Source organism: Ambystoma mexicanum, chromosome 9 (genome assembly GCF_040938575.1).
Source record: "Ambystoma mexicanum isolate Mex_15411 chromosome 9, UKY_AmexF1_1, whole genome shotgun sequence".
Lineage (NCBI taxonomy): Eukaryota > Metazoa > Chordata > Amphibia > Caudata > Ambystomatidae > Ambystoma > Ambystoma mexicanum.
The window spans coordinates 1,021,354,460-1,021,381,366 of record NC_090931.1 but is presented as its reverse complement, the minus strand read 5'-3'; the positions used below and the strand labels follow the sequence as shown (position 1 = coordinate 1,021,381,366).

At 43.4% G+C, this 26,907-nt stretch overlaps 1 protein-coding gene across 9 annotated transcripts in view; it reads right to left on the bottom strand.

Moving 5' to 3' along the window:
* Positions 1 to 26,907, bottom strand: part of GALNT3 (polypeptide N-acetylgalactosaminyltransferase 3) — a 684,564-nt gene that overhangs the window by 130,134 nt on the left and 527,523 nt on the right. For all 9 annotated transcript variants that reach the window (XM_069616285.1, XM_069616286.1, XM_069616289.1 and 6 more), the window contains one exon: positions 5,488 to 5,619. In XM_069616285.1, the coding sequence (XP_069472386.1) occupies positions 5,488 to 5,619 (132 nt within the window). The remainder of the gene's footprint in view (positions 1 to 5,487; positions 5,620 to 26,907) is intronic.

Below are 26,907 nucleotides of genomic sequence, written 5' to 3'. Positions count from 1 at the left end.
AGGAAAGCCAGACCCACAAAGCAATATCAAGAATATATAAACTGCTAGATAACGCATAAATTGAGGATCAAATCTCATACAGAGACAATTGGGAGAAAGATCTGGGAACTATCACGGAGGAGGAATGGGGACAAATCTGGAAGAGGGCTCAGAAGCATCCAAATGCACCACAATTAAAGAGACCTCATATAAACTATACACAAGATGGTACCTAACCCCACACAGATAAAACAAAATGAACCCAGCCTACTCCCCCCCCCCCCAACTGCTGGAGACAATGCGGCATCAGAGGGGACCACATGTGGTGGACCTGCCCTAAAGCTGAAATATACTGGAAAGAAATATTGGGACACAAGAGAAATCACAGGGCTACAACTCCCACACGACCCAAAGGTAATACTGTTGGGAACTGCAGTTGAAGGGATCTACGCAGAGACAGGCAACAACGCAACCCTGATCACGCAGCTACTAAACGCGGTAAAAATAACTCTGGCCCAAGGATGGAAAAACTCTGAAAGCCCAGTGGTCACATGCTGGTGGGTCAAAATATGGCATATACTGGCAATGGAAAAGGTAGGGGCCATAAAAGACAACAAATACCTGAAATTCAGGGAGGTATGAGACCCATTTATAGACTATGTTGCAGATAGGGAAGCCTACTTCCACAGACCAAACCTCATGAGAACGATTCTGAACTAAAGACAGAAGCATGAAAGGGCCCACAGCAACCGCTAACACAGGCAGACAATGCCCGAACTGCAATTGCACTGGCTAATGGTGTAGAAAAACGGAACCAGCCCAGTTGGGGGGAGGGAGGAATGAAAGGGGATACATGTTATTTGCTCGACTGTAAAGAAAGGGGGGAGGGAGTTATAGATGTTAAAAACTAACAGACTTCCTATAGACTTGAAAAGCGAACCGAAAAAAAAGAACAATGATAATATTTCTGTATACTGTTTCTCACATGTATGCTTGTATCTTGAGTCCATGAAAAGAAAATAAATGTGGTAAAAAAAAAAAGATGTACTAGAACTGGCAAGAGTGTATGAAAGGGTTGGCACTCAAGCGGCAAACCTGGAGAACACAAGAGACTAGATACCATTGCTGCCACAGGACCAAATGTACATGGGCAAATACGATACCCTGGCACATCACCTCGACAAGAATGGTGGAATAATAGCCGTAGAAATGCAGCAGAAAGACAGTGCTATCGATGTGGATTTGAATTTCCACATAAGGGTCAATGCCCGTCTCTTGGCCAAATGTGTACGAGGTGTGGCCAAGAAAATCACTTTCAGACAATATGTAGGGAGAGAATACATTTGTTAACTGCGTATAGATCCAATGTACAAATATTGCCAAACAGAAGATAGGATATGCAAAAGACTTTCAACGCAAAGGCATATCAGGAAAAAGACTGTATAAGGCATAATGCAGTTGCCAGAACAACCTATCAAACACCACAACCTGGATTCATCAGGGCAGTGGAGGACTTGCAAATAGAGACAACTGAACAAGCCAGCCAAGAACATGATCAGACTATACAGTCACATCAAACTCCAAATCAAGAAAGAAAAATGCAATTAGAAGATCCTTATGAAAATCCATCAAATAAAGGAGAACGTCTAGATGCAGATCAGTATCAAGAATATGACAGATATAGCAAAGAATATGTTATGTTGATCTATGATACATGTGATGACAGGGTTGCCATAAAAGTGACAGTAAACATATGTGGGCAACACATACCTTTTCTGGTTGATACAGGAGCCACAGTAAACGTGAGGAGTGAAAAAGCTTATGAAGGAATAGCAAACATATTCCCTTTACGACCATCAGGAGCTCAAATATCCATTAGCTCTCAGACTGGGGTATTCAACCTCTGCTCCCTGTGACCAATGTACCCTGCTGTGCTCTGCTGACTTCTGTTTCAGCTTGCTTCGGCTTTCTTCTGTATGGTCTTGGCACGTGCATGCTGGTCTGATTTAGGAGCGTGACCCCCTCCCCCCCACAGTCCCCTTCTGCAGTTTTCTAGTGATTTATTTCTCACACCTGTGCTGGTTTCCACTGAAGGCATTGTATTGCAATCAGAGGCCTTTCTAACAAGTTTGTTTCTCAGCATTCATCAGCGTCAATAACAAACCCAAGGGTGGTTTCCGCAAACACCATTTACCAAAGCCTATAGTTCTGTACTGCGAATATGTATTTTTATGAACCCAAATATAGGCCCTAGGCAGTAGGGTCAGGATAGTGCCTACGCAACGAAAGGAGGACTTGTGTCAAGGTTGCAGATTATGTCACTCAAGTCAGGGTAGAGCTCTGCAGATGGAGGGGGGGGGTCACTGCAGCTCCTCCCTTGCGCACTCCACTTACCTCACAGTTCTGAATAGATTACCCAGGTAGACTGGCTTTCCTGTTCTGTACAGCCACCTCCAGGCCTTGGGGCAAAAGTAGATGTCTAATTTCCAAGAGAATCTGACCCCTGCAAAATCACCTCCCCTATAAAAAAGAACTTACAGGGTTATATAGTAAGGCAGCCAAATACAATAACCCTACTGAATGAAGAGGAAACCACAGCGCATAACCTGAAAAAGGACAATCGACTAAATGGGTGCTTGAGTAAAACTTACCTGTAAGAAACCTAATCGATGCGAAGCAAATAGGACAGACCTTGCTTCTAAATCAGTAACAAATGGAATTGTCCCATCTTCTGCCTGATACAGCAAGACTTCACAGTTCACCTTGACACATATACACACTGTGCGCAATCAAGCCCTCAAATGCTGCACTTACCAGATACTGCAGATAGATGAGCACATATTTCTTTGGTGCAGCTAATTATATAGTGACGTGATTTTTAAGTACACATGAGCCTGATGTACCCAGAAGTCAACACTAACTCCTGTGCCCTGGCCAGCCACGCCGATTGCAAACAGTGCTCTGAGACAATAAATAAGTAAACACCCTGCCCTGGGATTCAGTCATGTCCTGGTCCACTATTAACTTCAACATGCTCACAGATAACCATTTCCAACCAGCCACTCAAATACAACAAGAAAAACATGATAGAAATCCAGACATTTCACCAGCCTCACACTATGCAGACTGGTGACATCTAGCATCTGTCAAAATACAACATGCCCTCATGCAGTGCCCAGTCTGACCGTTATAAACAAACCCAGATAGACTAGTTACAAGTAATCAGCAAAAATCCTTGCACCAATTGCACTCAGACAGACATAATTGATATTGGGCACTGACCCCGGCCAGTCGGTGAGCTACACCCAGAGATAGGTCTCGCTGGAAAAGTGAACCTCACATAATACAATAGGATGCAATATGTTTGTGTTTAGGTCTGCTACTCCATACTGTTTTACCCTTTGTTTAGTCCAAGTCAAAATCTGCAAGGGATCCCACATGACGAGCCTTATTGTGATATGCCTCATAATGCTAACTAGGTCATACCCAGATTCAAGTGTTGCAATGTAAGATGCTATGCTGCAATTAAATGCAATGTGGTGTGCACACGAGCACTGACTCAAGACTGGAAATTGGTGTGACTTCACCAACCCATCATGTCATTTACACCTCTAATCTCTGAAGAACATTCAACTCCAATCCTTTACTCTACTCAACAACTAAATGACTTTATAAAGATGTCTATCTGTTCTCAAATAACTTACATCTTCAAACCCTTTTACCCCCTCTTGACACTTCACCATACCCCTACACCAACCACCATGCAGACAACAGGCCTGGCATTCTGAACACTAACATCCAGCAAAACCTCACTACATTATTGCCGACACAGGCAACTTTAATGACCAGACCAGCTTATACATAGGATATCATGCCAAGCTTTGATCTGCTCCTACTATCTCATCAAAAAACCCAGCATTTTACTGGTAGGACCTGAAGGCTATGCAAATGGAATTAGCTGTGGTATTTAAAAAACCCAGTAACAACATTGGTCTAGCATGCGCACAAGCAGGCAAACCTTGTGTAACCCTACCATTCAAAGAACTTAGGTTCAAAGAGCAGAGATGATAGTCGCTCAACTTGTTTATTTTTCCGGTAAGACTAAAGAACGAGGCTATGAGTAAATTATCAAATTACTGTTGTTTTAGAACAAAATCATGGTTGACTGAAACCACAAATCAAATTATGGAATGTTAATAACTAAAGTTTTAGGTTGTGATGGCAGACAAGACCTCAAAAACAAGATAGTGGCACGATAGTGAAATATTCAAACAGCACTGGGTATGTGCTCTATTAAATCCATTGAAAACTATGTAAATAGCTATCAGTTTCTAATGCACATAATTCTTAATTTAGCCAGGTGTATGGTCTCCATCTTCAGAATATTGCCATGCTACAAAATGTAGTAGACTTTACTAGTGTACAGTAAAAACGAAAGATCTAATCTATCCTTTGAGATTGTACTATTAATTGGATGAAAATGGGCACCCTGTGTGATAGCATTGAACTGTTTAATTAGATATAGTGATAATCACACCCTTTGTTCTAACTTGTCAATAACTCACCAGAGAGATGGTCCACTATTTGTTTTCTTTGAATCGCAACTTCAAAAGTTGTCTCTTTAAACATGGAAAAGCCTTCTTTAAACTTTGTTAGGAGATTCAGGGATTTAATGAAGCATGGCATTGGGTACGAGTTTCTTCGCACCAAAGATGGCGATTTCAACTTTGTGCATTGCATTGTGCAGGTGTACATGGATTTGTACAAGATACCATTTTCAAGGGTGTGACATAGTCTGCTGCATGGACTTGCAACTCCGAGGAAGTTATGCCTTCATCTCTGACTACAGTAAAGAAAATGTAGTAAAACAACGCATGGTTGCGACTTCTTCAAAAGTTCAGGAAAGTCTGTAAGATCAAGTGGAGACCAAACTTCTTCTGTTGTCCCACCTTTTAAGGAGACGGTATGCAATGACTATTCATGATGGAAACAGAAGGTAAAAAGAACAGTAATGATCTGTCAAGAGCAATGGGTCAAATTCAAAGCAAAACTAATTTTAGAATGTGACCGAATTATTATTTGGGACATTACTAAGTAGATCACCCAATTGTCTGGTAACCTAGTGGTGTTAGGACATGAGGGATGCTTGATCCAAATTTGTCCCCTATATTACAATGGAGACATTTTATACTTTATGTGGGTTTGTAACGAAGGGCACGATTGACCAACTCCCCCCCCCCCCCCGACACCCGCTTGAAGGTGATCAAAGAGAAGAGGGTTGGCAGGAAAATAAGCTGCGCGTTGGCACACAGCGGATGATCCAATGGCAATATTATCGATGGCGTTTACCATTTTTCATGAGCTTTCCAGAAAATGCCGTTTTCCCTCTATGCAGCACTGGCTCTGCCTTTAATCAACCATTCCCAAATAGCTACTAAATATGTCAGTACAAGCTCAAGGAGCATCCTTAATAGAAAAGAAAATGAAATAAGTTCGGAAGATACTCACATCTCCAGAGAAATCAGGATTCAAATCAGGAATATACATCTCTGGATATATATTGTTTAGATACCACGTAAAACTTTTACACTGAAGCTTCTTCTTTAATTCGAGCCTTTTCGTAACATCTCCAAAGGTTCCCTTTCCAAAAAAACAAAAAGGTAGATGTGTCATCAGGATATTATCTATTTTAAAATGTGTTCAACAACAACATTTTTCCATTCACGCCAGTGTTTACTCCATCTCAGTATTCTACAATCTATGACATCTGCCCAACAAATGCAAATTGGAGGATTTGAAATTGCTTGCTTCCCATACTACAAGCAAGTCAGAAAAGCTCAAAGTATGAATTTGGGGGCAAGGGTACAAACGGGCAGTATCTCAAGATGCCTATTTTTATTAACCACCAGAGTTACTTACCTAGATGTATTACTACTAATGGAGAGGTCTTTTGAAAAAACACTGCAACGAATCATTGCAGTTTGCAAACTTTTGAGGACAGGACCCCCCCCTCGTACAAAGTGTTAACATCTCCAGCAACCTGTATAGCCAAATGCCTGAATCCACCATCACCCCATAAATTCCTTTCTACATCAAAGGAGTTCCTATGATACAAGACTGAGATTGGGAAGATCAATGTTTTAGAGACATTAACCTTAAAATCTGAAACCCAATCCAAAGAAAAATGCAGCTGCGATGCCAATTCTCGAAAAGGAGCGTTCTGGTCTGAAATCGGCACCAAAAAGGTCCTCAACATACAGGAGTACTTTGAAAATACAGCTCCCAACCATAATAGCTTTAATGTCTGGGTGCTGTTGAAGTAGTATGTGATGAATCCAAGGTGATCATCCCAAAAACCCTCATCTGGCCCGCTTTCAAATGGGATAACATTGTAAACCACATTGTCACACCCAGAGAAAACCGATGCATAGACAGATTGGGCTAAACTCCCATAACCAGGAATACCTCTCTCTTGTGCAGGGACGTCATTTCACCAAAATGCCAGGGGTAGTGGAAGTGACCTCAAACACCCCTTGACCTCTGGTGACATCGCAGGTAGTGATGTAATTTGACCCCACCCGAAGTGACATTACAGGAAGCGATGGAACACAACCTTTCACAAACAGAAAATGGCATAACATAGCATTTAAGTACACTACGATATATATAGTTACGTTATCACTGTAATGTGATCTACATTTCATACAAGAATGGATTGTTAATATCTGTGTGTATAGGTCCCTTACTACCAAATTACTGTGAATGCAAGCAGACGTCCAGGCCAAATGATGTGTTCTTATATAGCGCTTATGCACTTTACATAGAACAAATATACATACAATAACACCCCACCTGTGTTGGTATTCCTTTATAGACCTCAGAAGCATGAAAGGCTGAGTTGGCCTTGCCGGAATTCGAACCTGCAACCTGCATAGCCATCTTAATGGCTATAGTGAAATGGGCAATTACATATCTGAATGTTCTCAAAGTCAAAAAGCAAATTACTCTCTGTAGTGGATACCAATAAATGGCAACTGAGATTTAACATCAGGCCAGTTCATCTGCAGGTCTGGTGCAAAGTTGGCAACATGTCAAGCCTGCTGTCATGATGCCTACCCCCGGGCATCCGGACCCAGCCCAGCAGCCTCGGGAGCAGGCATCCAGACATTTATTGAGACCCCCAGCAGCCCCAGCTGGAGGCTATCTGGGTTCAGTCCTGGCGCCTTAGGCACCAGGCTCATAATAGACCTCAGTCCTGGCGCCATAGGGGCCGGGGCCAGGCTCAGACATTACTTACCTCCTGCAGACCATGCTGCAAATGAATCAAAGCCCACGTGAGGCCTGGATGGGACTATTTTACAGGGATTAATTTTTACTCGGGTGTGGTTCTGGGGAACTTCTTACCTGGGACTACTTTGCAGGCTATTTAAACCACGCCCGAACAGCAGCCCATGCTTCGCATTATTCTGCAGTTCAGCAGCGTGACGCGCACCGTGCCTGCAGCATCCAGTCCCCTGCCACGCCCGCCTCGAACCTGGACACCATCCTAGAAGAAAGAGAAATAAGAACAAGAACTTACCTTTTAATCTTCATCTGTTCCTGAATTCGCTGCACTTCAGAATTGGAAAAGACACGTCGCATTGCATCGCTAGCAGGCGCGCCGCGCCATACTTACCCATTCTGCATTTCCACGGATCAGCGCTGCAGCCATCATTTCATCACTGCATCTGTGGAACCTGGAAGGGACAAAGAGAACAAGGTGACCCGGGTGCTAACAAAGACAATCAAAGCAACCATATTATACACACCAGAGTTACCGCTCCCCTAGGCATCTTTCATCGGCGTTCCACCTCTTTAACGCCACACCTGTGGGAGGAAAGAACACTTGTTAAAGACATTTATTTCGCTTTTACCGGACAACACTGGGTAATACAGACTCTTACCCACGCGCAACCTGCAGCACTTCAGGTGAACTCTTCTCGGATTAAGCTGCAATACAAAAGGGATAAAAACGAGTGAATAACAGACAATTGAACTCTATAGACATTATACTTACGTCTCCTTGCCATTTACCACGGAGTCCAACACGTCTGTAACTCGCCCAAAATCTTCAAACCAGTGAAGCAACTGGGATTCTACACGCCCCTGCGCTCGCTGCAGGATGGAGAGCTCATTATTACAAATAATAAGGTGAGACAACAAAAGGGGAATATCGGGATGCTTAGAGGGAAAGAATTAAACAAGTGTCTCCTTGCATCCACTGGGTGGCTAATTGCCCTCCTCCTGCTTTTAGGAAACCACTTTTACGAATCAAGCAGACGAAGCTAGGAAGGCCGGTCCAGTCAGCCGTCTCTGCACTACGAATAACGCTGGTGGGGACCTTAGCAGTCCAGTTCCGATCAACACCCCCGTGGGAATCAGGTGAGCGTTACACCTGCGTGGATCTACTTTTCAGGATTCAGAGGTTGGCAAAATACATACCATTGGGAGGGTTCCTAACTGTGTATTAAACAGTTTAGGGTAGATCAGGGAAAGCAGCACACTCACACAGCATCCCGTACTCTGGGCACTCGTTACCTCATACATGCAAATAAACATCCTGAACAGCATGCCACGGAGATAGGAAAGATAGACACATTACAAGAAAGCATTAATTGTGCCATAATGAAATCAAGGGCCACTTGCTATGGTTAAACATGTCTACACTGTACACACGCTTTTAGGATTTTGTGAAGTGACCGAGGACACCAAGATGGAATGTCTTGTGATGATCATAATAGAGACGGAGGCAGAAAAAAATATGCTATAACTGCAACTTGCAAAAAGCAAAATACATTTCGTTTGTGTCTGCATTGTAAATTTGAGGTGTTTGAACAGACAAAATCAGACAAAATCAGTGACTCAACCCTAAAGTGTGCCTAAAAGAAACCTTTGTTGAGTCCAGCAAATATTGTACAGAATTCCAGAAAGACTATTTGTTATTCATATTCTTTCCTATTTAGGGTCACTGCTCAAAGTCTTACACTTGTGGATCCCCCTGTTTTTTTTTTTATAAGAGGCCTGAACAAGAAAGCCAGCCACTCCAGAAACAAAGAGCCACATGGCGCTGGCCACAGCCCAGGAGCTTCCACTTAAAAAAAAAAAAAGAACAAGAAAATAATATATTTTTTTTAACAGTAGCAAGGGAGACCTCAGAGGTCGCAGTTGCAATCCCTGGCGACCCCCAAATGTCCCTGCTCTCGTGACCTACATTATCAAGTTAACCTAAGCATGATCTCAAGGCAATTTGGATTTGATACTCCTATAAAGAGAAGTCCAGAGGGAGAAAGTTGTAACCTGCATTGCCAGCAGCAAAAAGGATGTACAGGGAGAAGTCAAAGATTGCAGGCGCAAGGCCCTGCCTGTCAATGGAATCAAGGGTGAGACAACTGTGACCTTCATTGCCTATGGCAAACAGAAGAATCATTGTCCATGTGTGAAATATTAATTTGGAAGAAGATATAAGCCAATTGTGTTAGAAGTTAAAAGGCTGACCAGTTGTTGGTTCAAATCTCCCCATTGAGGATTATAGTGTGGAGAGTTTGGAACAAGCCTTACCATGGAGTACAAGTTGCAGTAGTGTAGTAGGAGTTTCATCCTGGCAGGCGAAAATCCAGGAAAGGGATACATTGCAGTTAGTCCTGGCAGGCAAGTGTACCAGGAAGATGATTTAAAGTACTGTGGCTGTGGTAAAAGATTGTGGTAGAAAAGCAGTCTTAATTCCACCACCTTGCTTTTATGGACTGCTGCGTAACCTAAAGCGATTGTTGAACCATCCTGACTAAAGCATTTCTTTTGAATGAGCCATCCTGATAAACGTATTTTCTATAAGGAAGCGGCATGATGTGCTAACAAGTGATTGACCTCTGGCTCTGGAAAATTGAAGTTTGGAGAAAAATACTTTTTGTTTAAAAAGCAAAATCTTTGAAAGTGAGAAAGTTACTTTATCCAGTGAAAGGATATATTGAATGGAAAATATTTGGGGCCGGATTCATGGAACGTTTTCCTATGGGATTGCCCCATTATAAACCACTTCCATGAATCAGGCCCGTAGTATCCTACATTGAGTGGACCTTTTTCACTAAATCAAACTTTATTGAAATTGAACTTGGGGAAGGGAATCTACCCTGGTCACAAGGATTAATGGTTATAACTTGAGTTTGAATGTATATGTTATTTTGTGGAGTTTAAAAGTGCCGAACAATTCCTATGATTGTGTTGTGTATTTTAGAGTGAGGGTCAGATACTTTTTGGACACTAGGTCATTTTTATTTAGCCTTAGTTTGTTAGGTAGGGGTATCCTTCTTAGGTCACCTCTTTTTTATTGAAATAAAATGGAAACTTGTGAGAAAACTATACCTGTGTGTCCAGCTTGCATTTCTGACCCCCTCCCATATGGTGTCAGGCGTAGGATCAGAATCAATTGACACCAGCTGGTAAACCCTTACATTTGAGACACTTGGTAAAAGAGCCTCCGATCCCGCCATTGCTACTGAACAGGCCATAGAATTTTATATCTATAGTAGTAGAGGAAGATTAATACATTCTGAGACAGAACATTGATATCCACAGACTTGGTCCTTGTTCCTCCCCTGGCACATACCTCAGACTCGCCTGCAAGTCAGGCTGAGCTTGGCGCTATGGCTTACACATAATGGCATGGGCATAGGCATAGGACATAGGAGGATACAATGGCATTTATCCCCCCAGTTTGTTTCCCCCAGTTTGTTTCCCCCAGTTTGTGTGTCTGAGTCTCTCTGGTCCTGGAGTCTGCTCTGCAGCATGTGCACGGATGCGTGCAAACTTCAGACTCTGAAGTGACTCTGAAGTTTAAATGCATCAGGTGCGGGCTGGGGGGATTCGATCCGATTCCTGTTACAACAACAGGAGGGGGAGGGGGAACGACACGACCACAAGCAAGAGTTGTTGACAACAACTCTTGCTCGTGCATTCAGACATTCCCCCTCCAGAACCCCTGCCGTGCCTGCGCATTGAGTGTCAGGTGCTGTAGCAGGCCGGCCTGGCCCAGGGAATACAGCACTTGTCAGACCTGGAGTGTGCAGTGCACTGCTGCGCAGCCTCTTCCTCCTCCTCACCTTCCAGAAGCCACTAGCAGCAGGCAGCGAGGCATGCTGCTAGTTCTGAGAGTGTGAGATCAGTACTACTAGACTGTCTGCTCCTGCCTCCTCAACGAGACTTCAGAGTAAGTGAAAGAAGTAAGTAGCCTCTGGCCCTGAGTGCAGGCCGCGGCGCCAGTGCATCAGGTTGGAATGGGGCAAGGTTGGAGCCTCGGGTGGGAGCCTGGGGGTTGCGGTGTGTCATCCGTCTTTAACAAACATCCCCACCCTGCATCTTGTGAAATTACCTATCGGGTCGCAATTTGAGTCTTAGACTAGTCAGAGGAAGATATGCAGTAGTTGTTGGTTGGCTAAAACTGTAGCTAAGTATCAATTCAGGAACTACGGCGCCTCTCTGCCCAGCTGGCAAAGGCCTACACCTGCACGTGTGCTTCAAAGAATCATTTTGTACTACATGCATGCTGTACTTCGCTCGGACGCCTGAAATATAATGTCCTACTGATTTATAGGGCAAACACCCCACTTCATAGTTGTGGGTATCAGCAACAATACCCATACTTTGCAGTGGTTCAACAAATCTCACTTGTGTAGTTGCCATTTTCTCCTCATCGAATCTTCCAGAAATATCGCAAAAAACTGTCTCCTGTCTGTGTGCCCTGCGTGAGTGGACACGCCCACCTCTCCTTCGGCCTCCTCTGAAGCCTCTGCAAAGTAGACCAGCAGAGAGAGAGACACACTCATAAAGGCAGGCTCCACTTGTGCTAATCAAAGGATGACCCTGAAAGAAGCACAGTCCTTCTTGGCACTAGTAAACAGCTCATGCACCTGTCCCAGAAACACTTGAAGTTTCAGAGGTGCGTGTTTGCATGCCCAGACAGGCGCGGACTGATCTATAGGGCATTAGGCCCATGGCCGAACCAAAAACACAAAATGCTGGTGCAGGCTGTTTTTCTGGGGTCAAATTGGGCCACTTTTTTGGGCCAGTTTGATGAGTTAATTCACTGTGCGGCTAGTAGTTTTGACCAGTGTTGCTGAAAAAACATTCTTTAAAATACAAAATTTGCATCACACCTAATCAAAACACTCCCCCTTGGTTACTATTCAAACAGTGTCACAAAAGGAATGAATAGCCATTTTCAACGGTGGGCCACTTTTTCATTGGTGCCCGAGACAATTGTATGGCCCAGTCCAACCCTGTGCCAAGAGGGTCTTTACAACCACAGAGTATTTTGCAGCCTTCAACTCAATGCACCTTTCACCCAGTAGTAACATATGGAAGACATTCTGTGAAATAGCTATTTAAAAAGTATTAACATTTCTGACAAAAGGTGAATGGGTCTCTACAAAGTATGATGTGGCCAGCTGATACCCATAGAGGCCCAGGGCACCGATGCTTTAAGGGGGGAGGATCTGCTGCTTACATGCTGATCAGCTGCTCAGAGATTAACTTCTAAGCTCAGACTGGCAGTGCCCTCTTCTTGGTGATCTGTTTTGCTCTGCATTTCAAGTGAACATTGAAAAACAGGACATCACATTGGTCTGTTGGATATCTTTTTATCAGGATTCTTTGATATGGGATATGGAGCAGCATTTAAAACAGTTGGTGATTAGTGGTAGACAGCTGCAGAAACATTCGCCAATGGGTAATTGAGAGTGACTATTGTCTGTGTCATGGCCCCTAAACAGTGTGAATGTTGGGAGATTAGAAGAGAGAGTGGTGCATTATCACAAATGAAACCAAATCTGATCCCATTTGCATTTTATTTGAGTAATGGAGGTATTTTGTGGACGTTGTATTTCAACAATATGTGTACATCATGTGCTGGAACAACTCTACCTAAAATCTATATAGTTATCAATATGAGCATAGATTAAATAATGCGTAGTCAGTCGAGAGTATTCCTGTAAGGTTTCAATGACCCACTGCTTTCTTTTAATGTTGCGAGTCTCACTAGTATGCCTGCTACGCTCTCTCGCTCTCATTTCTAGTCTACCATCTTTTATCTCAATCTTTTCCATTCCAGGCTTGCTTTTCCCCCTGTTCTCGTTCCTGAGTTTTTCCCTCCATCTCGCTTCAACTCCATCTCTCTCCTGCTATCTGTCTCACTATTGCACTACCCACCACCTCCTCTATTCTCCCCTTTTTTCAAATCTTAGTACATCTCTTGCCTTCTTCCCTCCCGACTCTTTGTCACTCTCTTTCTGTTATACCTTTTATTTTGCTGTCCCTTTTGCTCTCTCTCCTCTCTCTTTCTCTCTTTCTCTCTTTCGCTCTCTGTCTCTCTCGGTCTCTCTCAAGCTCGGTCGGTATCTCTCCCTCCGTCTCTTTCTCTGTACCTGTGCAGGGAAAGGATACAAGCTATGGCATAGCTGTGGGAGCCAATGGGTTGGAGAGGCATAGCTGGTGTCTGCTCCCGAAAGTAGTGAAATGGTATTGACTGATGCTCCACGAGGAACCCTTCCCCCTCTCTGGCACCACAGCCTCTCTGCCACTGGAGACAAGAGCATGAGGAACAAGCTACATGCTGCTTCAAACAATGACTGCAATCAATAAATAAATAAAAAAGCAAAGTCCCAAGGTGTCCCCTGTCCCACCCAGATTTTATGGGTCTCCTACGCCCTTGAGAATTGACCAGAGTAATTGACCATGAATATAGGGGAGCTGTTAAAATATTGATGCAAAACAATGGGAAAAAGCCCTATCAAGCAAAAGCGGGAGAAATAATAGTTCAAGGAATATTCAAGCAGACTGTTTCCAAAGCTCCAAGAAATTAAGAACAGTGACAAAACAGAGGGGAACTCAGGGTTTTGGCGAAGCAGATACAGAACCCCCTTTGCTGCCAGTAATGAAACCCAATTCCAGTATTAAAGAGGAGGAAGAGATTATTCTGGACTTAACTTTTACTCAAACAAATGACCACTTGATAGCAGAACATTTCATTCAGGTAATATCAGACGATTAAGACTGGACCATTTTTCTAAGGTCCAGATTATTGTATAGAGGAGATATAGGACCAACAGGTGTAGCTTGCTCACAAATTGTGGTTCCTAAAAGCCATACAAATATTGTTCTGGAAATAGCTAATTCTCATTTAACAGGAGGTAATTTGGGGACTGCAAATTGTCAACAGATTTTATTGGCCTGGAATTTATGTGGACAAAATGTTATTAACACATGAGCCTTATTTCAGAAAACCAGTATTCCAATTCCTCCTCCTGTTCCCTTACAACGTTTTCCCATTATTGATATCACTTTTTCCCCCAGATAGGAATGGATATAGAGGGTCCTTCACAAAACTCAAAGTTAGGGAACTGAAATGATGCAGCCTTCATCCTTCTTAAGTACACTTGTAAGGTTTATTACAGCTTCTTGAGTTCCTTTACAAGTAGTTGCATATAAGATAGATATAGGACAACACTACTGGCGGCCCATCACCCAGGCAGAGCGCTAACCAACTGACCATGTTAGAACCTTCACCCATACATTCTCACATTCAGGCATCAACACTCCACATGACATCACAACATTCCTGCTTGCCCAGGCAAGCCATACACAACACATCTCCCCCCTTGGTATTAGGGAGACTAAACAACATACACCTCCACACACACCTACACAACCCATTCACACCGACTATCACCAGGGCATGCACAGAACATGTGCACCAACACTCTTCCACTCACAACCCACCCGATGCGCTGGCCAGGCACACCGAGACCATCAACCAATGTCACTGAAACACTCTGGACCCTGATCTGATGAGGATGAAACGAGTCATAAATGAACACACAGTGCAGCCGAACACAACTGCCTGTGGCAAGAAAACAAAATGGACGCGGTATGAAAACCACTAACCAAGGTACACATTTGACCCTGCATGACTACTACCACAGTCACATCCACGCCATAACCGGGGGTGCTACCATCCAGCACACATACCTTGTTTAATCAAGTGAGACTACAACCACAGTCACGCCCTGACTACCACCCAGAAATAATAACCATTGACCCTGCGTGACCAACTACAGACACGCCCACACTACCGATGGTGGCTCTACCACCACTAACAAGCATACGTTGTTTAATCCTACATGACACCAACAATAGTCACACCCCACATAACCACACCATGCACATGCCATAGGAGTCACCACATCCCACAACACTTGGTGCTCACTCACGCAGAACCATTAATTCTAGGCTTACTTCCTTAAAGCTTGCATAGTTTGCAACAAAATTTTGCATTTCTGCATCTCTTTACCTAAAACTATCCTTAACAAGACGCTCACCAAAAAACAACACACGATATTGTTTAGAAACGTCCCATCAACGTAAAGGATGCATATTATGTACTTCATCTTTGTTTAACCCTACATGACACCAACAGTCACGCCCACACCTCAACTGGGAGCGCTACCACCCAGGACCAACGTACCTTTGTTTGACCCTGGGTAACTCAAATCCAGAGTCACCCCAAGGGACCCTGCCCGACATACCAAACTAGCACTTTCATACCAATAAGGTAACCAAAGATTTGGTTACAGCACACAACAACATATACTCTACATACTGACCTGGCACTTTTCCTGCCATCAACGTAACCAAACTAATAATTCCAGCCAGCACCAACACATGCTTTTACTTGCTGACCTGGCAAACTCATACCATTAACACAACCACACATGAATGTGACGATACAGCTACAAATTCCCTACAGTAGGGGCAGTCACGCACCATCATTTCACCCAACCCATACACCTGGCACAGCTTCAACAGAGTTTACCAAGCAACATTGGCGGCGCTACTACCTGGGCAACCTCGTAGAATCCACATCCATACTATATAAAGGACTGGAGGCGCTAACCCAAGTCTGACCCATCACACACGTCACATATACAGAACCATATCTAGCAAGTACCTCTGCGCACCATGCTAAAACAGTAAAACTGGCAACATTTTATGCTTTTGACATAACACTCCAAGTCCCATAAACCCAACCACAACAGCAACCAAACACGTTCCTTGCCAGCTTATGCTAAGAGTCCTTTGCCTGTGGAAGGCTCTAATGCACGCTTAGAATTCTTGTCCCTACAAGTCCATGTTGCCATAAAATAACCTATATGCTGAAAAGCCTCAAAGTGTTAAACTACATTTTTGTGTAACACTGCCTCCTAAACAGCTTTGCACCATAACAAAAATTGTACTTAATGCTAAAAGTTCATGTCACCTCCTGTGCCATACACAACACAAACCTATATATACTGGTAATCTTGCACTATGCAACCGATTACCTTGAGGCTTTTTCTTTAAGAAATAATACTTCACAACAGATCTTGAAACAGTTACTCCCTTTTTCCTCTGTAACTGGATTCCCAAAAGAAATGTTGACAGATCAAGGATCCACATTCATGAGCAAACTCATGGCAGAAGTTAAACTTTCAATACCTCTATTTATCATCTATTTATCATCCTCAAACCGACAGATTTGTTTAGATGTTCAATCAGACTTTAAAACACATCCTAAAGAAGCTAGTAGAAGCAGACGGGAAGAACTGGGACATTATGACACCTTGGGTCCTGTTTGCCATTAGAAAACTGCAGTCTTCTACTGGAGTCTCCCCATTTGAAATATTATATGGAAGAGAACCAAGAGATATGTTATGGGAAACATAGGGAGAGAGCTGCCATACAATTATCCCCAACTGGTAAGCGACTAAAAGAACACATGGCAGCAGTTTGAAATGCAGTTCAAGCTAATATGACCCGAACTCAAGAACAACAAATACTATAAGAAAGCAGTGATAAGATCTTTTTCTGTATGTCAAAATGTATTGGTTCTACTTGTATCCTCTGAAAATAAAATGCTTTTCAGATGACATGGGCCTTATGAAATCATAGAACGGACAGGGCCTTCCAACCATAAAGTCTCACAACCAGACAGAAAAATCAAACTCATGTTTACCATATTAATCTACTTAAAGAATGGAAAGAAGACCCTCTTCAAAAATACTTCAGTAATATTTACCAGTTTATTAACTGAAGAAAACTACACCAACAAGTTAATCTCTGCCGATTTGGCACACAACCAAAAACAAGATTTAATAGACCTCCTACAACAATTCCTTGATGTATTTAGAACTGAACTAGGAAGAGTTAAATGAATATATCATTATATTTGCACCCCTCCAGGGAAGGTTATTCATCAAAAGCCTTATTGAACTCCCTTAAAGTAGGAAGAGGATTATTCAAGAAGAACTAGAAGCAGTGTTAACTCTGGATCTCCCATCTTTGCATTCTATTGTTGCTTTTTCCCTCCTATATCTCGCTGTATCGGTGGATATAACTCATATTCCTCTCTCATGTCCTTACTCTGGCTATTTCTGTTTTTTCATTTTCTTGGGTGTGGTTGCTACTCCTTTTGATTATCTTTCTTGCACTGTCTCTTATGTTATTGGCCTGCCCTTCTCTAGTCTTGCTTTTCTATGTCCATCTCTTCCCACCTGCCGTTGATCTTTGTATTATTTTACTGTCTCCAAATGTCTCCTTTGCTCTGCTTCCATCCCTTACTCCTATTGTGTGTTGGTCCTATTATTAACTCTGTTTCCCGTCTCACTTTCGCTGTTGCCCTATTATGTAGCTCATTGCTCTCTCTTCCTGTTTCTCATTCCTGTTTTGGATTGTCTAGTATGTTCTGTCCCTTCACCCTCCCTCCCCACCACACCTTTGTTCTTCTGTATTGCTTAGGTTCAGAGTTGCTCTTGAGCTCCTCTTTTTCCATTTGTCTTTTAACATAGCACCAATAAATATCCCAACAACCTAAAATGCCTTTTCTATTTAAAAATCTAGTGCAGCTTTACCATTGGGTGCTCCTTTTTAGATGTGTGCAAGCCTTTCGGCCGTTAGGCTGGAAATTATAGAGTTAGAGGTTTGTCTGACCAGATGCAGCACATGCTTGAATGCAGATACTTTACCAACACTGTATGCCATTACAAGCACATATGAGATGTGTGTTCTGAGCCATTGCAGACATAGCAACCTCGACGAGGTGTGTATTCCGAGCCATTACAAGTATAGCAGCCCTGAATAGTTGTGTGTTCGGAGCCATTACACATATAGAGGTCATCATGGGATGTGCTTCTTCTGAGCCATTACAAGTATAGCAGCCCAAATGAGAGGTTTCTGTTCTGAGCCATCACAGGTATAGTAGCCCCAATGAGGTGTGTCTTCTAAACCATTGGAGGCACAGCAGCCCTGAAGAGTTGTATTCTAAGCAATCACAGGTATAGCAGCCCTGATGATTTGTGTGTTCTGAGCCATTACAAGTATAGCAGCCCTGAAGAGCTGTGTTCCGAGCCATCACACGTATGGCACAACTGATGAGGTGTGTGTGTTCTGAGCCATTACAAGCCTAGTAGCACTGAAGAGTTGTGTTCTGAGCAATCACAGGTATAGAAGCCCTGATGAATTGTGTGTTACGAGCCATTACAAGTAGAGCATCCCAGATAAAATGTGTGTGTTCTAATCACTGAACATTTAATAATCCTTTTGACAAGTCGAAAGTTTAGTCAACTGTTACAATTGAAGGTTACCTGCATCTTAAATCCAGCTCTCTGGTTCAGACTCATTAACTCATCTATTAACAGGATTTGAACTTACAGGTTACACAATCTCTGCAGCAGGGTTATTGACCCACTGAGCTGCCTTTACTAACAAGGTGATGACACTGAAAGACACATAGGGTTAGGGCGCTGGCAGTTCCATGTGAGGCTTGCCTAATATAAATGGCTTGTCAAAAGCTCTAAGCCTGTTTGGACTATTCTACATTAGTCAGGAGATTCATAATCAGGCTTTGAAATGTGCTAGGTTTTGACAGTGGGACTCAGTAATCGGACATGGGAGAAGTAGAAGTTTTGAAAAGTGCTAGACCGAGTAGAAGGGATTGAAGTTTATGATAGCAATGCCAGCTTTTCACACTGTCGCAGGTTGGTGGGAAGAGCTCAGACACTGTTCTTGCTCTGTACTTTAGCTTACTACAGAAAATGCCAACACATGTTCATGCTTTCTTAACAGCAGCTCTGTTAAGAGATTCAGGTACTGTCCCAAAACATAGCAGACCTGCTAAGAAATGTGGGCCTGATGCAATCATCCCTGCTGTGAATATTTGGCATTGTGCGATGGCATGCGTATGGCATAGCAGCTCCGTTGATAAATTATGCTTCCTTGCCTGAATATATAGCAATCCTGTTGAGGTACAAGTACAATCTGTGCCACTGAAAATATATACAGCACTACTTCTACCTGTATCCATTACACCTGCTTGCAGTGGGTGGTCAGAAAGGGAGTTAAAGTTCAGACAACATGCCTAGCTATGCAATTGGTGTGCTTCTGTGATGGAAAAAAAAATGTATAAAATGCCCATGCTGCTGCAACTGTGCTGCCTCCATTAATGCCAATTAAGCAGAAATACGTGCCTTGTTTAAGACAATTTTCATTTTACACAATACTACCTGTGTCATAAAGCAAAGTGAAAAGCATGTTCATGAATCAAAATGCTTTAATAGCACTGTAACCTACAAAATGCAGGCAGTTGAACAAAGTGAACAAGACACAAATTCCCTTTTACATTTCTCATAGTATTATCTTGATAGAACCATTAACAGAGGATAGTGTTAAAAAAAAAAACAGACCAGGACTCATCCCAGTTGCTTTTTTCAAGGAACTAGGTTGATTACTAAAGTAAAGAGTGGATTTGCAAGCTGCCGCTAGCCAATCTGTCACCAGTGAGCTCCATGATTTATAGGGGTGCTGCCATAAATAGCCTGTGGAAGTGGTACGCAAGGAAGAATCAAAAGGGCTTTGTTGACCAGATTTCTGTGCATAAAAAGGCCTTATACGCACCTTATGTGCAGGGCTGGTTTTAAGAGTCTCATTAAATCTTTCAACTAGGCCATCTGTCTGGGGATGATACTCTGATGTTCTAAGGGTAGCGATATGTAATAGTTCTTTAACCTTCCCCATAAGCTTTCTCATCAAAGTCAATCCTGACCCGTTACCATCCTCTTTGGAAACCCCACCCTGGCGAAAAAGGGGAGTAGATGTTTTAGGATCTGTTGTGTCGTGTTGGCTCTCAGGGGTAAGGTCTCTGGATAACGTGTGGTGTAATATACAATGAGTAAGATATATTTATTCCCCAGTTTAGAAGTCTCTAGGGGTCCCACAATATCCACACCAATCCTGGAAAAAAAAAACTCAATTATTGGTAATGGATTCAAGGGAGCTGGTGGTATCTGTGTGCTAATTTTCTGGCAGACCGCACATGCTTGATTGAAGGTTTCAATGTCAGTGTAAGTTCCGGGCCAATAGAACTTATTCGCCATATGTGCTTGAATCTTGAACTGCCAAATGACTTTCCGTCAGATGGAAATGGGAGATCTTCAACACCACCCACTTATGACTCTTGGGGACAACCAACTGCGTTTTTACTAGATATTCTGAAGTGCGATCTCCTCTATAAAGAAGTCCAGATTTAGAAAAAAAAGAAGGGTCCCCTTTCTCACGACCATCGGGTTCCAAAACTACCTGCAAGAATGCCTCAGGGGTCGTTTCTCTGAGTGAAAGCTAAATCAGGAAGTGTCTCAGGCTCTTCCTCTGTAGGTTTTCTAGTTTCTGTTTTGGGAGGGTCTTCACGTGTTTCAGCAGCCTCCCCAAAGCCTTGAGTCCCTCTGTCGATGCTTTCCTCCCTGGAAATGTTCCTTAACCCTAGGGAATCCTGCTTTTTCAAGCACTCCTTGAGCAATCTTATCTCCTTGGTGGATCTGGAAAGGATCCTTTCCGTGGTTCTGTAGTAAGACCTTATCACCTCAGAAGTCTGGGTCCATCACCCCTAGTAAGACATCAATCCCAAATCTCCATCCTAACCCGGACTTTGGCGTTAGTCTAATGTATGTATCAGAGGGTGGAACCAATATCAAGTCAGTCGGTATCAGTCTCCTTTCTCTTGGGGGAATTGTTTCATCCCTACTACTACAGATATCAAAGCCGATAGAGCCTTTAGTGGCTACTGAGAGGTCTGATGCTCTGGCACTCACCTTCTAAAATTTGAGGGTCCCCCAACTTGTATCGGTTGAGTCAGATCCCACTCCAGACACCATCATGAAGCAAAACAGACAGATTCAAAATTCAAAATAAACACTTATTAATTTGAATCTCAGGATGGAAAAAGGCCTAAATTGGCCTATTCTAAGGTGGGAGTTCCCTACTTAAAGAAAAGAAAACGAAGGAAAGTCTGAGTCAAAGAGTTCAACTGAAGAATCTGTCTATGTCCAAAACCTATACTTGCCTTCACAACTAAATCTGCACAATGTGTAGGGATGTCAGCAACCAAAATGAAAACAGTGTTTAACACAAAGTTCTGAACTTCTTCCAGCTTGCAGCTTCTTTTCAGCTCCCTTCCCCAAGTATAAAACAGTTCCACAAAAAGTCTCAAAATGACCTTCCTTGGATTTATGAAATAGTCTGAATCAGGACCTGGGGTTGCCCCCCCTTACCTGCCCAGGCATCTAAGCATTTCGCCCCTCCCTACCCCTGGCGACCACCCGCCCCTTTCCCCACCTCCCTCCTCTCCCAGGCTACCCTTATGTGTCATGGGCAGTACCACACGTTGCCTGCCACATGCAGGATGCCCCCAAGTGCTTACTGTGTGTTAGGACACACACACACACACACGCCTCTGACGCCTGCACGCGTCACTAGGATGCAAGCGCGCACGCGTTGCTGCCTTGTTTTAAGGCGATTGGGCTTTTCTCCCAATACACGCATTTGGAGCTGTACAATGCTGTACAGCACACGGAATCCACAGAGCTGCCATTGACGGACACAGAATCAGGTATTTACCAGGACCTTTGCTGCTAGCAGCCTTCAGTCCTTAGTGTATGGACCCAGTACTGACCTGTAGATAGCTTCATGTCCCCTCTTTTTCTAGCAGTTTGCCTGCCACAACACGACTTAAGAGCTGCCTCTTCTCCATGCTCTTGGACAGAGGTAACAATGGCCTTTTGGCCATGATTTTTTTCATCTGAGCATGCCCACACTAGGGAGTGGATTCCCAGCACACCCATTACTCAGCCTTCCCCACCACCTTTCACTTGCCCTTGTTGATGAGTCTTCTTTCACAGGTGATCAGGCACTAGTAATTTCTCCTGTAACTGCTCACTGATTTATTTGGTCAGTTTGCTCTAGTCAGTTCTAGATTAAGAACGCTCACCTCTCCCCCTAAGGCTAGTAACTTGAGCCTTTGTTCCCCTAATGCTTAGTAGTTTTCTACAACCCCCTTCCCTCTACTGTCTCCCCACAGGAGAAGTTTTATCAAGTTCAGCCACCCTGAACTTACCGATTTGGTCCGACACTTCAATCACGGTCCTGACGAAGATGGCCTGACTCATGGATGCCACTGAAACCGGTCGACCCCAGTGGCCATGAGGGCTCTCGTGATCAACAACAAATATCTCCAAAAATAGGAAAAAGATATTGTCCCACCAATCGCTCTTTGGCACACTCCTATGGATAGAGTGAGCACGTTTTAGAAGAGCCTTTTTAATGCCCCATAGCCTTTTGGCTTTTTTACTTCGCCTCTTTTTAGGCCTTTCCACCTTTTTGAACTAATCGTATTTCCCACTAATGTGACCCACGGGCATTATTAAAATTGACACATGGTATGGAATAAGCACAGTTGACCTGTCCTCAGGTTGTTTCGACTAAATCCAGGCAGCTACAGAATCTAATCCTCAGTTCTGGACACTGCTGCCAATACCAAATTGGAAATGCCTATGATATTGAGTATTATGAATGTATGTGTGTTATGTGATATTTGCTCCCAAATAGACGGATGCCACTAGTATAGAAGGTTAGGGCTAGTCCTCTCCTCTATCTCTATTAGATAGGCGTTACCACACACGATACCTAGAGACAGGCACCCCCGCTAGGGATAGGGTGTTCTTCCCCAGGGCAAGATAAGCATTGTTTGGTGACCCCCGTTGGTATCTTGAATCTGAGCAATTATATGCTTAGTTTTTGAATGTACAGTCACAGTGGAATCACCCTCTTCCTTTAAAACCGTTGTTTTTGTGCTACCATGTTCATCCTGTTAACGGTCAAAAGGATTACAACAGCTTGTCCGTGTTCTTTAGCTCTCACCAGCTTACCCTGTTTTTTTTATACGTTTCCTACCCCAAGTCAGGACTTAGGGTTCCCTTCCCCAAAATGTAAGTAGCAGTTAAAAAAGCAAGGTGTTCTTGTCTTCTAAATTTAACTTTCTAAAGGTCAAGTTTTTCAAGCATTAGTTCCTTTAGTTTGTACAAAGTATGCAGTGTATAACAAAGTTCACACACACACACACACCGCGCACCAGGGGTCATAGGTTGTGCAAGACACCCAGGTAGGTTTTGGGTGGCTGTGCTGATGTGAGGGGGCAGGTAAGTGCACAAAGCAGGAAGCTAAACAAGAATGAATAGGCAAGGTAATTCAGAACACAGAACAGGAAGAAAGGAGGGATCTCAATGGTGAGCAAAAGGGGATGGGAACCATGCAGTGGACAAACAATGAGGAATCCCACTAGGGGTGTATACACAGGTTGGACTAGAGACGGCCCACAGATATAAGGGAAGCTCAATGACTCGCTCCAAGTTACTTTTACAGGCATCACTCCTTGAAAGCCCATGAAAAGGGGAAGCAGGAGTGGCTTCTGTGTCTGGACTCTAGGGCACAAACAAAGAGTGTACTTACAAGCCGGTATCGGTCCAGCCGGAACCTACAGCGGATGCCCTATGAGGTAACAGAACACAACACACTTACAATAGACTACAAGTAAAACAAGACCAGGGAAACCCAGCAGGCAAACTCTGAACAAAGTAATAACAGAAGCACAAGTGAGGACAAGAACAGTAACATAAATAATGAGGGCCAACTAGGCAGTCAAGTAAGCAAGGTTTAGAAGGGGGAAAAGCAAGTAGAAAATAATCTATTTGCGTTAATACAGGAGACTGGAACTGCAGACTGGTAATCAGGAACTGCAAACCTGGACTGGAATAACCAGGGCAGGACTGAAGACAGATAACAGGGAAACTGTAGCTCTGAAGTGGGATAACAAGGGCAAGGCAGAAAACGGATAAAAGAAAACCCAGGACTGGAACTTGGAAGCTAAAACCAGGAAACACAGACTGAAGGAAAGGAAGAAGGAACACCACAGCAGGCAGGGAGACAGATAATAGGAGGTGGAGAGCAATGGGCTGCAGATAGGGAACAATGACTGCAACAGAGGAGCAGGGCTGCAATGCAGGAAACTCAGAAGAGCAGGGCAGAGGAGAGTAGCAGGCTGCAAGGCAGGGAGCACAGGAGCAGGGCAGAAGGCAGAGGAGAGTGTCAGGCTGCAAAGCAGGAAGCCTAGAGAAGCAGGGCAGAAAGAAGGGGAGAGTGGCAGGCTGCAAGGCAGGGGGCGCAGAGGAGCAGGGCAGAGGGAAGAGGAGAGTAGTCCTGGGAAGGTTAAAGTATCACTGATCTCTAGGGCTTCTGGGGATTGGGGTTCCAACACTGATGCATAGGAATAACCAGGAAAGGAGAACTGTCACAAGGTGCATTATGGGAATTGAAGTCCATGTTTTCGGAAATACAGATTTCGGAAAGGAAATGTCAATGATTTAGGGGTTTATCTGAAGATAGAAGAAAACACCCTGCGGGTCTGAAGACAGCGCCACCCAGAGGCAGAGATGCAGAAGCATGACAAAGGTTTCTCATTCATTAGAAACTCACTGGTTGCTTTGACTGTTCTTGTTGCAGCATGGATCACACAGCTTTCTGTTTTTAGTGTCAGGGCTCCAGCCCCTGCCCTTCAGACACCCCTGTGTTGGTCCTTTCACACAGGAGAATGAACATTTAAAACAAGGAAAGTGGCAGCCTTCCCACAGGGCTCTCATCACTGTGTTCAGCCAGTTCCAGGGAGTCTGAATCCAATAATAGGCGTGTGTTTAATATGCACTGCTTTCCCCCTTTCAAACACCTCCACAGACTTATCTATGGCCAGTTCAATAGTAGCATGATCAGAAATCACAACATTGCCTATACCAGCACTAGATACGTCTTCACAAACAACCCAACTAACCAAAAAAAAGTAAATTTGTGACTATTCAAATGAAAAGTATACTGCCTTCTTCCTTGATGCAAACCACGCCAGACATGTAGAGGCCATGTATGCAGAAGCTCCACTAGGCCTTTTCAAGTCAGGACATCAGCAAAATAATTTACTGCACTCTATTTGTCCAGTGCTACATCTGGGGTCAAGTTAAAATCTCCAAGTATGATCTGCGCATCACCCATGCCTCCTAGTACTACTACCAACTTTTTTTTAATAAAAGCTAGCCTGCGCCAGATTTCATGCACAGACATACTAAAGCACCAGGCTCTGATTTTCTACTTTAAATTTAACTGCAACATATCTACCTTCAAAATCCACATCCGCAACAGTACTAATACTTTATTTGGCTTTTGCCATTAAGATTTAATTACAAAGAACATTATTCAATAAAATACAACTATACATTACACCTTCATGTTAAAATATAAACCTTGTAAACAGACAAGTTAAAATGTACAGATAACTGGACTTCTAAAGATAATTTAAGATGTCCTGCTCAAGGGCTCAAAAGCGACATTAATATATTCACATAAGTTGGCAACAAAGCTTTGAGTACGGGAGAAGATAAACTGCATTGCCTCTGAAGTAGTCCTCACATTATTATGGATAAAACGCAACCACTACCTCCTTAAGTCCAACAACAGCATGCATATTAGGAGAAAGTGGGGCAAGTCTTCAACCCACTGTCACAAGGACATTACTTGTTCTTATAAAGCAGGGACATGCAGGCTCTCAGCGGCAGGATGTTTTGTTTTACCATCGCCATTATACCCCTGTGAGCCGGGGAGCGAATTGAGCATACTGACAACAGGTGGTGAACCGCGAGCAGAAGCTAGATATCTCGGGGAGCACAATTTCATAATGTTATTCATTTCCTGGCCAAATTCCAAATCCCTGGCTATCGTTTTAAGCTGTTTATTTGTTGTGCCAGTCTTGAGCTTGGGCATATATCTATGCCCCACTTTTTACATATAAAAGTACAATTCTTCAGCCAAGGATAATTATCCTGGGAGCCCTTTGACACCAATTCACCCATGACATTTTTAATGTTTGGATTTTCTGAAGAACCTAAAAATTATTTCCGGCAAACGTCCAAAAATCTTAAATCAATCAGCCCACTAATACATGGGGTGCCAATTTCCAACCTTAAAGCCACCCAGGGGGGCACTCTGGCCTCGACCCAGTACCTTCCTACAAAACACATGTTTGTGATCCAGGGCAAAACAATGAATACTACCCCAAATCTTGTTACTGTAGAGGACGGTCGAATGTACCTTGGCTGCCAGAACCTAAATGTATTTGTCAAGCTGGTGGCAGCCAAACTTGTGATAAAATCTCATCAGGTTGCACAAGCCTGTGTGAAGAGTACTTTCCACCAGCTCCAGGTGTGGAGACCAAGAATAATTACCTGAAAAAACCACCCCCAATTAGCGATAACTACTCACTACTTCTATCTTGACTTCCTTAATCAGCCAATTAAATTTGGGGTTTTTGCTACCTAAAGTCACTATTGGTTTTAGCAAGGTTTAAGTTCAAACCGTTTTCCTTGAAGTAGTTGGCTGCATAACTCAAGCTGCCACCAAGCCCCTAAAGAGTAAAATGAGGTAATCTAGTATTGTCTGCCT